General features: G+C 33.8%; 1 protein-coding gene across 4 annotated transcripts in view; it reads left to right on the plus strand.

Annotated features, from left to right (window-relative positions):
- SLCO1C1 (solute carrier organic anion transporter family member 1C1) overlaps positions 1 to 14,581 on the plus strand; it is a 50,115-nt gene extending 35,534 nt beyond the window's left edge. For 3 of the 4 annotated variants that reach the window (XM_019738277.3, XM_019738299.3, XM_074325954.2), the window contains 5 exons: positions 1,719 to 1,884; positions 4,344 to 4,528; positions 6,874 to 6,938; positions 12,067 to 12,184; positions 13,719 to 14,581. In XM_019738277.3, coding sequence (XP_019593836.2) covers positions 1,719 to 1,884; positions 4,344 to 4,528; positions 6,874 to 6,938; positions 12,067 to 12,184; positions 13,719 to 13,941 — 757 coding nt within the window. In that variant the 3' untranslated portion in view covers positions 13,942 to 14,581. The remainder of the gene's footprint in view (positions 1 to 1,718; positions 1,885 to 4,343; positions 4,529 to 6,873; positions 6,939 to 12,066; positions 12,185 to 13,718) is intronic. The other variant, XM_019738283.3, reaches the window with a different exon arrangement.
- Positions 14,582 to 14,917: the final 336 nt, after the last annotated feature.

Raw genomic sequence — 14,917 nt, forward strand, 5'->3', positions numbered from 1 at the left:
AGCTCTAACCGTCTATGATCTTAGCCTACAGTATCCATAGTGCCCTGATTCTAGGCTTTCAAAGTCACGTATTTACACTTTCAGATACTACCAAACAGCCTCAGTTAACAATTAATGCCTTATGGAAGTGAATAGGATGAAATATTCCTATGTGACTTCTCAGGAGACCTAGTTAAATACCCTTTTACTCCACTGGAAGACTCTCGGAGGTCTTTTGTTTTGACTTTTGAGGTAACCAAATCCACAGCAGTTCTACTAGATGGAATATTACAGCAATTAAGAAATTATGATTGTAATTATTATAGGAAATGCCTATCAGAGGGAGGGGCCAAAATGAGTGATTCTTTCTCCAAATTAGAATACTATGTTTTTTGTTGGTTTTGTTTGACTTACCAGAAATCTTGTTTCTTAACCTAGTAGATACCAGGAATTGTTCTTGGTGCCAGAGATACGAAAGTAAATAAAACAAATAGTTTCAGCCCTCACTGAGTATACATAACAGTGTATATTTTCTTGTTGTTATTGTAAGTCCCTCAACTACCTTTATAAAAAAAAAAAAAAAGTGGGCGTTGGAAAATAAGAATATAAATAAGTTCAAAATGGAAGAGGAAAAAATGAATTATGAAGGGCCTATGGATAGCAAATAAGGAGCAGATAGAAAAGACATATCACTGTATACATGTAAGTATCCTTTAGAAGAATAAAGAGACATGAATAGTGCAAGGAGAATAAGAATAGAAGAATTAGGCAATTCAGGTGACAGGAAGAAATAGAAGTGAGAGAAAAGGAATTCTGGGAGAGATGAAGGGGGAAGATAAGAGAAAATGAGAGAGAATAAAAAAGAGGGAGAGAGAAAAAGCAATCAAATCTAGGTAAAATTAACTGTTAAAAAACAAAACAAACCACCAAAAATACCCAGTTTCTCGAGGGCAAATATTGGCTAGTTCATATTTGTAACCATTTTTCCTCCTCCCAAAGTAAGCACTTAGAAGGCTTCCAATACATTTTTTATGAATAAGTAAATAAATGGGTAAATCATTGAAAAACCACATGCAATAGAGTTAGAAAGGATGATATAAGATAGGGAAGAGCTCCATACAGTGGGAGAATGTGTGGGAGAGAGAAAAGCTGGATGAGTTGGCAAGGCATCGGTATATATGGTTCCTAAAAGCATTGAAAGTCTGTTGAAATAATGTTCACCGCTTGGCTATGTTTTTCTTTCACCACACCGTTAGCAATGTTCGTTCTGCTGATGCTCACACAACAATTCTGAAGGAAATTTAAACACACACACACACACACACTCTCTCTCTCTCACACACTCACACACACACACTGCAATGCATTTAAGGTAATGGCATAAATTGCTCTAAAAGATTATTTTTCTGCCTTGTTATCTGTTTTCATACATCTTTGCACTGAAATATATTGGAAGATTCTAGAAACAATAGATATTTATACAAGCCAAAAGCCAAGAATAGGATATTACGTGAAGTTGTACACCTCTAAAGATAACTTTAAAAAAAAGCTATTTAATAGCAGACTCACATTTAACAATCAGACGTTGGCATTTCTGATGAAAATTGTATTTCCAAAAGGCAAAACTTTATTGGCAGTGCCATTTATATCACTCAAGAACATTGTTTTTTTGTATTTTAAAAATAATAGGGTGCTGTCTGCTAAGAGGTAATATTTTATACTGTTACATTTCTTTTCAGAACCAAACCTGTCTCTTATCATGAACGAGCTCTCTTTTCAGATTGCAACTCAAGATGCAAATGTTCAGAGACAAAATGGGAACCCATGTGTGGTGAAAATGGAATCACATATGCATCGGCTTGTCTTGCTGGTTGTCAAAACTCCACCAGGAGTGGAAAAACTATTGTAAGAAATGTTTTCTAAAGTGTGTGCCCATGTGCCTGCTACAATCCATAACTCTACAATTCTGTGGGAGCTCAGGGACCAACCCAGAAGCAGGCCACACTGGTAGGAAGCCTGGCTCTTACTCTGCCCTTGTCCATTTGTGCAGAGACAGGAAATATAACCATCACTAGTGGAACTAAAGTTTGTGAAAGAATTAGGCTAAGAATTAGAACCATGGAACAGGTTTGAAGAGCTTTGTAGTTATGTAGTCTAGTTCTCTTATTTTTGCTTTTAAGAACTGTTAGCCTTGAATGAAAGAGTCTTAGTCATAAAATCATATAAGATCTTCATTGGGATCCATGTCTCCTGACCCGAAGACCAGTGGTCCTTGAAAGTATTAGGGACAGGACGAATAAAGGCCAGTGTTAGAAAGTCTAGCCCAAGAGGTCTAGACCCAGGTATCAGGAATCCAATTGTGAGGAGGTTGGTGGTTCTAGGACAGCTCTGCCTGAGAAATCAAGCCACTTTGTGTGATTAAAGAGTAGGTGGCTGGAATAAGGGTTTTTGTAGAGTGGGAGAGATGAAGTTGAAAATGTAAATAGAACACCAATTGTAAAGGATATTCTGTGCATTGATTATTAACATACTCATCCCTCTAATCACACATTTACATTCCTATCCCAAACACATACTCTTTCTCTTATTTACTGTATACATAGCAGTGGTCAGAATGCTTTGTACTGGTGGCTGATGAGATCTGCCTGTATTTGACAGTCCTAGAGGGGTGAAAATTAAACCACACGTATATTTACACGTGTTTATCAACACTATAAGAATGCTTAGGCAAACACTTCTGTAGACACAGGGTAACACTTGTTGATTTACTCTCTGTTTATTGTTATCTTGATATTTTATTAGAATAGAAAGGATTGGTCCCTAGCAACAGTGAATAAGACTACCCACTCCTCTGAAATTTGAGTTTTCACTCTCGATCCCTTTCCATCCTCCTTTTCTTTCTTTCTCCCTCCCTCTCTCCTTCCCTCCCTCCCTCCCTCCCTCCCTCCCCCCTCCCTCTCTCCCTCCCTCCCTCCCTCCCTCCCTCCCTCCCTCCCTCCCTCCCCCCTCCCTCCCTCCCTCCCTCCCTCCCTCCCTCCCTTCCTTTCTTTTTGTTTTTTCAGCCACTGCCCTTTTGCCCAAACTGCCTGAAGGTTTTTCTCAATTAGGGCTTCAGTTATTGAAGACATTGAATGCCAGGGACTAAGAAAAGTGCTTAAAAAAAAAAAAAGTTGCATTTAAACATTATGGTCCTCAAGTCAATTGGTACTAATTTATTTGTTTTACTCAAGTGAGATCTGAAGCACTGAAATACAAGGTACTTGCCTAAACTTACATATCAAGTGAGAGACAGAGTCAAGATTCAAAAGCTCTTTACCTGGCATTAAACACAAAAACAAAAACAAAAAACCTATATTGCTACTCTTCCTTGAAAAAGAAATGCCAGCTTTATTCCATTGTTATCTAAAAAATCACAACTCTTCTCTGATGAAAATGACAGCTCATTATATATAAACATTCATACATGAAATTCACAGAAATAAATTGATGAAGGATTATGAAAGTTGTCTCTCCATCCAAAATTTAGTTAAGTTTCATTTATTAGGATTTTTATTTCTAATGACCATTATAAATTCTGTCACATCCTCAAATTGTGCCCATTATTTGACAAATGTTTATTGAGTGTCTAAAATGAGAGTCTATTTTAGGCCTTTGATAGACAATGATGACAAAGTAGACAGTTTATGCCAGAGATTACATTCTAGTGGTGATACATACTTTAAAAATAAATGACTGTATAATATTCAAATAGGTAGTAATAAGCACTATAGGGAGTGAAGATGAAAGGGTGGAGAGATGGAGGGTATTGTCTTGAATGGGTGGCCATGGAAGCTCTCTTTAATGAAATATCTGAGCAGAGATCTGAAGTATGTGTGCCATGTAGCTGTCTAGAAGAGCTGCCCAGCAGAGAAAACAGCAAGCTCACAGTGGGAACCCATGTGATCTGACTGCCATTTTTCAAGGCTCACTTTGGTTACTGGGTGGAAAACATAATAGTTGGATAAGAGTGGAAATAAGTTGAACATGAAGAGATCATTGCAATAATCAAGGCAAGAAATAATGGTGGTTTAGACTTGGAAGTGGCAGAGGAGATAAAGTACAATCGGATTTGGTAGGATTTGCTGAGAGATTGCTGTGTAGGATCTGCAGTTTGTAGACCAACCATCTGCTGTTTGGATAATGAAATGTCACCTCTCTATTTTGTTTTGTATGATAATATATCCTAACAGAAAAATAAAAGAATATTTTCCCTATTATTTATATAATACATGTATACCATACTGCAGTCTTTTAAAATAAGCATTTATCTTTCTTTGTATTTAAATTTTACCTCAGTAATTGGACTTTCCCCTATTTTGTTACAGATGTTTTATAACTGCACCTGTGTAGGAATCACAGCTTCGATATCAGGAAACTCCTCAGGCATGGTGGGCAGATGTCAAAAAGATAATGGATGTCCCAAAATGTTTCTGTATTTCCTTGTAATATCAGTCATCACGTCCTATACTTTATCCGTAGGCGGCATACCTGGATACATATTGCTTCTGAGGTGAACACTGATACTCCCGCCCCAATTTTAGCATAAGATATACTATAATCATCTCTAGCAGTGATTTCAAATTCTGTTCTACAGAATCATCCTGCTTCCTTATAGCTCTCTCAGGAAACTTGTCTTACATCCTTGTTCCACTTGTACTTTTCCCACTTTAGGTTTTTATACAAAAATGTGGTTGAATAGAAATTTTTCTAGTTAAAAATATTTACAAACTACTGGACTAGAAAGAAATGTTAGTGCCCGCATCACTATATCCACTCAATAAGTACAGTATGCTATTTCTAGTGCTGGTGATAATATTAATCAGTACAGACTAAATGTGTTTTAGATTAAATGTGATTTCACTGAATTATAGATGATACAATTTATAAGAATTATGGATGATACAATTGATAAGACCTTTTAAAGGCCCATATGATGCCACAGTATTTTTCATTTATTACTACTTTGTAATGTAGGTTATTACTTTTTCTATATATTCTTGCTCTGACTGGAATTATCTGTGTACGTGTGTATGGGTGGGGTTGTTAATGGCTTTTGGATCAATTCAAGATCCTAATCCATGAATATGGTGTTAATGACTGGAAACATTTTTGCTTATAAACCCCTCAAAGAATTTTTAATACTGTGCACTCCACTCCTTTGCATATTTTTAAGTGGATATCTAAAAATCTGTTATCTTAAATTTAAATAATAAGTATTGAATCTAGTATATTATAAATATTTACATTTAAAAATATAATTATTTTATATGTAGGTTACTCTTTTAAATGTAATCAAATGGATCTAACGAACAGTGAATAAATGACCAATATTACCTAATTTAAAATTACATGAACATATCTTTAATAATCAAAGTGTTACATATTTCTCCCTTCCCCTTGAATTTATATTTTCATCCAAATTCCCTATAGGTTTTTTTTTTTCTATTGTAATATAACTTGTGATTGACCATTTTTTTATTAACTCTCCTGGCATAGATCTCCATAAAAAATGTATATAAATCCAAATTTTAAAATATTAGTTTTGTAACAAGTATTCTCAATGATAAAATGTTCCTAATTGAATTATCCTTGCAAATGTTACTATTATACAATTAACAAAAATAACTTAAAGTATTACTAATTCTGATAAAATTATTAAACATAAAATCAAATTTTATTAAAAACTAATCTTCTGTGAGATGAAGTAGGTGACTTTTAAATTAATATATCAAGAATGAGTATTAAGTATTTCTAAAATTAATCAAAAGTATCGTATACATCTTTAATTTCCTGCAGTTTATATTATGGAAATTGATTAGGAAGGGTAAACAGAAAATAAGACATGACATCCAAAATATCAGTTTTTCTGGAAAAGGGAACATAAAATATTTGTATTTTCAAATGGGAGCATAGGTTTGAAAAGATGGGAAAGTGTTGCCCCAGAGTTCTTAGACTAGGATAGTTCTTCATGGATGGCTATTTCTTCAACATCTTTTTATATTGTGCCAAGTAGTTACCAAGGCCAAATGAAAATCAGGCTACTAGAGGAAGAAATTTCCTCACCACCAACCCCTCAAATGAATCATGCTGCATTTTGATGTCATAAGGAGGTGTCCTTTGATTGAAAGAGAAAAGTAGTGATGTTTGCCTCTTTTAAAGCAAAGATTAAATGATATTATACCTATGAAGAATTTAGTGCCATGGTTAATACTCAATACTTCTTCTAATATGTCATCGTTATTATTACTATGAAAATCCGCAGGCCAATCAGTTAAAGCTATACAGTCATACATGTTTTAGGGATGCTCTTGTTATTTTATGTATTCTTCTACTTTGCTGGAAATTCAGATATCCCCTAATTAGCAAAAACACTTAGCATGCCACAGTGATGATGAGCATATCAACTCAGATGGATACGGGCCTGTGCTTTCAGACCAAAACCACAAGAACTAGTTATAGGTTAGCAACCCTTTCTTGCTGCCACAAATTCTTGCAATTCCTTAGGAATTTGGAGATTCTTTGTTTTGTTTTGTTTTTTCGTGAGTCTGTTATTTTTCTGGTAAAACTTGTGAATTTGCTTTACCCAACAGTATTTGAATATGTTCTGTAGAGGTGATTTACGTTTGAGGAATGTTAAGTGTAAACTCCTTGCATTTAATTTAACATTGCATTTAATTTAACACAATTTTGCTTTCCCCATGCTTGGACATTAGTGGGATCTCCATAAATGCTACTTGAATTCTTACATCATTTCATGTGTAATGTTTATTAAGTGGATTATCATTAATATTACTCTTTGCTTTAATGGACCATGTGTTTATATATATATATGGGGGTTTTTTTTGTTGTTTTTAGGTGCATAAAGCCACAACTTAAGTCTTTTGCCCTGGGTATCTACACCTTAGCAATAAGAGTTCTTGGTAAGTATAATCCATGTTTTAATTATGGTAGCCATTACAAGTATATTTTGAATGCTTTCCTAAACATTTTTACAGAATTATTACATATAACTAAATGATGTAGGTGGTTAAGTTCTATTATTTTCATTTTCTTCCTTCATTTCTTTCTTCCCTCCCTCCTTTCCTTGACTTCTCCAGAACTATTTACTGAGAGCCAATGCTGTACCAATGTTATATAAAGTGATTTTGTGAAAGTAATGATAGTTTTTTGTTTAACAATCTTGCAATTTCCAGCATTGGTCTATTGTCAAAAAATCCATTGCTGTTATGAGAAAGACCTCTGAGAGAAAGAAAAGAAAAAAAATTTGAATCAGTAAGAAAGGCTGAAGCCTAAAAAAATGGAAGGAATTATTTTGAACTATCAGTGCTAGGATATATTACTTTGGTAGAAAGTTCAGATCACTCAAAGAATCAAAGCAGCATGGATTTGAGTTGATGATTTTTTAATATAATTGGAATGTTTTTTCTGACTACCAGATTTTTCAATATGCAGTTATCAAAACCATAGGAAATAGAGTGAATGAGTCAGATAAGGTTTCTATCCTTAAAAAGCTTATATTCTAAAGAAGAAAGTGAAACAATCATAAATGTTCCGCTGCAATTTAACAGAAAAGAACTACCAGGAAGAAAAACAAACTTAGAGCTTTAAAAAAAATCTGAAAATAAATTTGGTTTGCATAAATCTTGATATAAACAGGTGTTATATGAAAATACAACATAATCCTGATAAAACTGAGGAAACAACAAAAGTGGAGGTGTATGCCATCATGGCTGGCTCTAATTCTATACTATAAAAACAGGTTATCTAGAAAAAATATCAGATTACTGACCTGAAGTATGTCCCTGGCTGGAATTGATCTCTATATCCACCTCCCTTTGAGAATATAGATTTGACCTACAGTGTGAGAAAGACTTCAAGTAAAAGAAATGATTCGTAAAACTGATTCCATAAAAATAAAAATCTACTTGAAATGGCAATAACATTGTCAGGCAAATGATAATTATCATAAGGCCAATATTTAAACAGGCAAATACAAACTGGGAACTTTTTTTTGCAATTTTTATAACAGACAAGTGGCAAATATCCTTATTCTAAAGAACGATCCTAAGTGTTGAAGATGAAGAAACCAACAACCAAATAGAAAAATGGGTAAAAGATATGAACAACCATTTCACGGAAAAATAAATGTAAATGCCTCTTCTTGTATAAAAGAATGGTCAACCTCTCTCATAATAAGAATAATACAAACTAAAACTACTCTGAGATACCAATTCTTACTTCTCACATGGGCAAATTACCAAATGTTTGCAGTATGTGGGAAACTAGATACATTTATATTATACATTACTCTTGAGGAAATAATACTATTTCTGGGGAAAGTTAGTTAGCAAAAACTAACAAAATCACATGTAGATGTATCTTCTTACCTAGCACTCCTACTTCTAGAAATTGTTGTCAAAAATTTGCTAGCAAAAGTATGAAATAAGTCTAATCTTATGGATATCAAATCATTGTGGCATTATTTATGATAGTGAAAGGCTGCAAGCAGTTTAAATGTCCATCAGTGTGAGTCTGGTTGAATAAACTATAGTAAACTCACAGAATGAAATACTAAGCAGCTGTAAGGATGAGTGGGGAAAAATCTCTCTCTAATGTTACCAAGTGTATTAGTCAGCTCTGTCTGTCATAACAGAACACCATGCTCTGAGAGGTTTATACAAGTTATTTTTTCATAGTTCTCAAGGCTGGGAAGACCAAGATCAAGGTACGAACAGGGTTGGAGTCTGGTGAGACCTCCCTTCCTGGCTTGTAGAAGGCCACCTTCTCCCTGTGTCCCAAATGGCCTTTCCTCTGTAAACACGGGGAGAGTGTGAGCTAGAGAGGTCTCTGCTGTTTCTTCCTCTTCTTATAAGGACACCAGTACTGTCAGATTAAGGCCTCACCCTTAGGACCTCATTTAACCTTAATTGTCTTCTTAACTACTCTGTCTCTACATGCAGCCACATTGGGAGTTAGGACTTCAACAGGTAAATTTTGGAGAGACACAATTTGGTCTATAATACTAAATGCTATGCCATTAAGTGAAAGGAAGCAAAATGTAGCCCAATGTTTATAGTACGATGCATTTGGTGTAAGTATGGAAAGGTAGACATATTATACACACATACAAAGATATTTTCTCTTATTTAAAAATAGCAACAATGGAAGCATAAACTAAAAACTAATTTTTTAGAAAAGTTTACTCTTAGGGAAGAAAGAAAAGAGGGGATAGAGGACAGGATAGAAATGAGTCTTTGTAAATATAACTATTATGTAATTTTTAATTTCAAATCATGTGTTTTTACATAATTAAACAATTAAGAGAACCAAAGAAATGTTTTAAACAAACTGAAATTAGCTGTATATCACATAAGTGACATAACCATACAGAAAAAAAATAAACAAAAAAGTTTAAACAACTTAAAAAGACAAAATTATTACCAAATCTCTACAGCTTCACTACAATTTATAGTCTTATAATTAATATTAACTTTGGCATCGTTACATTGAAACTATTATATATTTTAAGATAAAGCAAATGAGATATTATGTATATCATTAGGAATCAATATTTTTAGCATAATAGAAAAGTGATAAAAGCGTAAAAGAAATAAAATGTCAATATGAACTCATAGTTTTATTTTTAAATAATGTATATTTTATAGCTCTGTCTCCTGAAAAATCCAGAATATATGTAATCTTGAAGAAATGAATACCCATAGCACTCAGTCTGTGATTTCTAATTATCATTTCTCAGTAAAGGAACCATAGTACCTTGGAGAAATGACCAATTCAAAGTCTAGAGTAGAAAATGCATAAGATTCTTATGGGACTTTTTGTGCTGGAAAGTGAGAAAGCTGTCAGAGGCTAAAAGGGATATGTCAAAAGGACATAGAACCAATTTGAGGAATTTGGCCTAAGGTTGAGGAAAATTGAAAATTTAATAATAATAATAATAATAATAATAATAATTAGTAGCTGCACTATATTAAAATATATTGATTATATATAAATACATGAATTCATAATGATACTTAAATAATTTGGGACAGCAGTAGCACACCAGCTCATTATTTTTAAAATTGGTGAAGGGAAAGAATTGACCATCTATCCCACCTTTCTTCCATTAACTATATTTTAAAGTAACTAAATGGTCATGAAGGAAATTCTCTTTTACAGAAAAATCCTAAATAATTTGTACACAAGAACTAATACAACTTTTAAAAATCCCTATTTGCAACTTCATCAACATTTGCTAAAAGCTGTAGGTGAAAGTTGATGAAGACTTCATTAATTGGGGGCATAGCCTGAGTCTCAGATCCATTTTAACATTACTAAGAGTGGCAAGCAGACAGCATGTGGCTCCTGCGAGGACATACAGAACCACCTAACTTCTTCCTGCCTAAGTAAGATAAACTGAACCTGAGTGCATCCAAGAGCTAACTACCAGGTTATTGCAAAAATAGAAAATAGGACAAGAAATTAAACAATGTTGTGAAGAAGCAATCAGTCAAATCCAGACTGTGGCAGTTTCTACAGGACAAATATCTTTCTTCAAAAATCATAAGATGAAAAAAATGCGGGGGAGGGAGCTGATATAAACAGCCATTAGCTAAATGTAATGTTTTTACCTGGTATGAATCCTGAGGAGAATAAACCAATGGCTAAAACAGTGACTTGAAGTTATTCAGAAAAATTTGAGTATGGATTTTGTTTTCAGTATCATTAAGACATAATTGACACGCATCACTGTATAAGTTTAAAGTGTACATCATGATGATTTAATATACATACATTGTGAAATGATTACCACGATAGGTTCAGCTAACATCCATCCATAGCTACAATGAAAAGAAACAAGAAAAAAAGTAAAAAATATTTTCTCCTAGTTACAAGAACGCTTAGGATTTACTCTTTTAACAATTTTCCTACATATGTATCAGTGTTAGCTATAGTCATCATGTTGTATGTTGCATACCTAGTAATTATTTATCTTACAACTGGAATTTTGTGCCATTGGCCACATTCCTCCAATTCCCCATGTGCCCACCCCAGCCTTCTCCTCTGGTAATCATAACTCTAATCTCTTTTACTATGAGTTTGGGGCGTGTTTTATGGAGATTCCACAGATAAATAAGATCATATAGTATTTGTCTTTGTCTGATCTTTTAACATAAATATGGATTTTTATTAGATTAAAGAGTTATAAAATGTGTTGAATGGCATAGTGGTATGCTTAAAAATACCATCAGACATGCATACTTAAATACATATTAAAGTAAATAACATGATAGCTGAGATTTTTCTTAAAATATCCCTCCCCAAAATTTCAGAGGATGGGAGAGGTGAGGGTCTGGAGATAGATGACACGGGAATGACAAAATATTAATAATGGTTGGAGTTAGTGATGGCACTTATGGGTTCATTTTAAGTTTGTGAATATTTGAACATTTGTCATTATGAAAATTTTAAAACATAGCCAGAAAATGGCAAGCATTTTGAATCTTTTTGCTTTTCTTCACATTATTATTAAAAGCAATGTAAAGATAGTTATCTAAATATTTTAGGCAGTAAATAACCTATTAAATTGGACCATATAGAAAGAGAAATTTTATTTGACACCAAATAATCCAAATTGACATTAGGTATATTTATCTAATTGCTCTTCTTGCTCATGGGATTTTATGTAAAATAGAATTAGTTAGGTCTTTCCTGAATCTAGAACCCTTCTCTTCCTGGTATGGAGAGAGGGAGACACCCCTACAAATGGAGATTTCCTTATAAATATAAATTTCCCTTACAAAAATGAAATGTATGCCATGTCTTCAGAGCTTCTCCTGTGTCTTCTGTTTCTTAAAATAACCTTTTCATTAGAAACATATTTTGGGGTGGCATATTCTTGTCTCCTATGATGCCCTGTTATCTCCAAAGCAGTAATTTTTGGACTGGAAATAATTTCAGTCCAAAAATTCCAGATAATCATTCATTATAGGATAACCAAAAAGTTGTGAATCTATGTTTAGTAAAAATTATCTGTTTTTCTCACAGCAGGTATCCCAGCTCCTGTGTATTTTGGAGTTTTGATTGACACTTCATGCCTCAAATGGGGATTTAAAAGATGTGGAAATAGAGGATCCTGCAGATTATATGATTCAAATGCATTTAGGTACCGTATCAAACCTGTTCCCATATTTCACTCCTACCGCATTCCAGGTTTGCACAATGTAATTGGCACTAATAATTCCTCATGCAGTTTTACTGCTTGTAAGGAAAAGGACAGTGTAATCAAGAAGTGTGTTGTTTTAGAGAATAATTCTATTATCATTTGATGATTTTGCTATATCTTTCATTTCCCGCCCCCCATTCCTAATCTTGACTTGTATTTTAGATAATCTTTTTTTTTCAATATGACCTAAGATTCCAGAATAGAGTATTTTGAAAGTTTATGCATACAAATGAGTACTTCCCTGAAACTCAGAAGCATTTAAATTTAGGTCACATTTTGGGTTTATTTCTATTCTTTTTCAAACTGAGCCAAACTGTCCCATTTACGTCAGAAATAATCCCCTTGGGCAAGAGTTGGATTTGGCTCTAAATTTATCCGGCTTTTATTGCCAAACTGATGTTCAATTATTCCAGTACTTGAAATGCATAAAAGTAAAATGTTTTCTCTGTGAGTGGGAGTATGTATGGGGCTGAGGGACATGGCCTTTTCACTATGGTATCATTCAGTTCAATTCATCAAACATTTAGTTCCCTTATTGCTTAAAGCAACGCTTCAATGGCTTAAAAGCAAGAAGGATTTCTTTCGATTTACAGTCTGAGCATTTTCTACAGAAAAGCACTTGGTGCTGAGCCATGTAAGTTGGAAGTTGGGTGTGAATTGAGCCAATCATGTTAAAGAAGTTTGTTCAATTTAATAGGCTTTGATGTTATGTGAGAAATTTATTTTGGTCTTTGAAAGTAAAGTTCACACTTTTACTCACACTTATTAAGGCTGTATTCTCTGTAATGTAAAGACAATGTAACTCAATCAGAGACTGTAAGTGCATGTACAAAGTGACTGGAATGCATCATTCAACCTTTCCTTCCATATCTTTGTGTCTTATAATAGAATGTAGAACTAAAGTCTTCTCATACAAAAAACTGACTTAAACCTCTGGTTTATTCTTAAGTCATTCTACTCTACCAAGAGCTCTGATTCCCCTGCAACATTGCTTCTTGCAGTTTTTCTGTAGAAGTGAATTTGTGCAAGATTCGGGGTAGCCACATGATTTATCTTTCTAACCTGGATACGTTTGAGAGTTGAAGGGAACATTATTAAAAATTACACTGGGACAACACTAGATAAGCTGGGGCTTTTCTGGGCAAACAGGGATATGGTCACCTGGTCTAAGGGACAAATTTACAGAGAGGATAGAACTGATTATGCAATTCGTAGTAACTGAACATGATGGTACTATAAAAAATGACTCTATGTAAGCATACTACCTTCAGTAGTCTGTCAAATGTTCATAGAAAGCCCTTTGAGAACCACTGAATCTGCAGTCTTAAAGAAAACCATACTCATGATGGTTTTATTGCTATCGATGGATTTCATTGATACTGACATTTATTGAATGATATGATGAGCTTCCTTTCACATTTTATTTAAATTGGATGATTATAATAATTAAGACTGATGTTCTCTCTTTCTCTAGACACATATATCTGGGACTAACTATGATGCTGGGCATAATGTCCATTTTCCTAAATGTTGCACTACTTTTCACTTTAAAGAAAAATTATGTTTCAAAACATAGAAGCTTCAGAACCAAGAGAGAAAGGACAATGGTGTCTACAAGAATCAGAAAGGAAAACTGTACTACAAGTGATCATTTGCTACAACCCAACTGCTGGCCAGGCAAGGAAACACAGCTTTAGAACAATGAGGACTTGAAGCCATCTTTTCTAATTTCTGGAAATTCCGCAAACAGATTTTAATCAAAAAGGGTTTTAAATGTGTAAATTCTTTACCCTTTCAAAAAATGTCTACTTTGTTTTTGATCCTTTGTATGAGATAACACACATGATAAATATAACCAATTATCGTATAGAAAATATAGATGATAACGTTAATCTTAAACTTTTAAATTTATATACAAATCCCTTATCTGATTTACTCATTCTGCTTAATTTTGCCTTGTGCCCATTGATGCATTAGCTGTATTTCTAGTAGAAAAATTGTCCCCATAGTCTAATGGCTATGTGACAAGTAATTTTTAAACTGAGAAACTTGTCTAGGATAAGAGAATACTATTAAAAATATTAAACCACCTCTTGAACTTCTTCAAATATTACCTTGATGACATTAGGATAGACTCAGATCATGTAGAGGAAAATGTCATTTTAAGCTCCTCCTTTCTTTGAAATACAATAATTGATATAGAAATGTATAGTGGCAAATGCTCTTGGAGGAGTCGAAGTTTGGATTATTAGGTCTTATGCCATTCGTCACATGAGCTTTATGTGTGACATTTTTAAGTGATCATAGTTGTAAAGTAATAAAATTAATATTAACATACTTTATTGTCCTTCTATGAATTCAATTGATTAAAAAAATAATGTTAAATATAATACTGCCCATATTTTAATGTATGTAAGCAGCTCCAGACTTATGCACATGATGTCATACTAACACATAGTTGAATTTCTGAAAGTTCACAATAAACCTAGGTGTTATAATAGGAATGCAGAGTGATGGGTTAAATGATGGTGTGGCTCCTTTTGGGGCTCTCCTTGGCACCCAAAGGGCTTCTGGGCAGAGGGCTGCCATGGGTACAGCTTGCCAGATACATCTATGTTTCTCTGCAACTGAAAAAGTTAAAAGTCAAGCCAGGCGTTTTCTCTGTGCTGGCTT

This window comes from Rhinolophus sinicus, chromosome 1, assembly GCF_057876585.1.
Source record: "Rhinolophus sinicus isolate RSI-liver-muscle chromosome 1, RSI-T2T, whole genome shotgun sequence".
NCBI classification, from domain to species: Eukaryota; Metazoa; Chordata; class Mammalia; order Chiroptera; family Rhinolophidae; genus Rhinolophus; species Rhinolophus sinicus.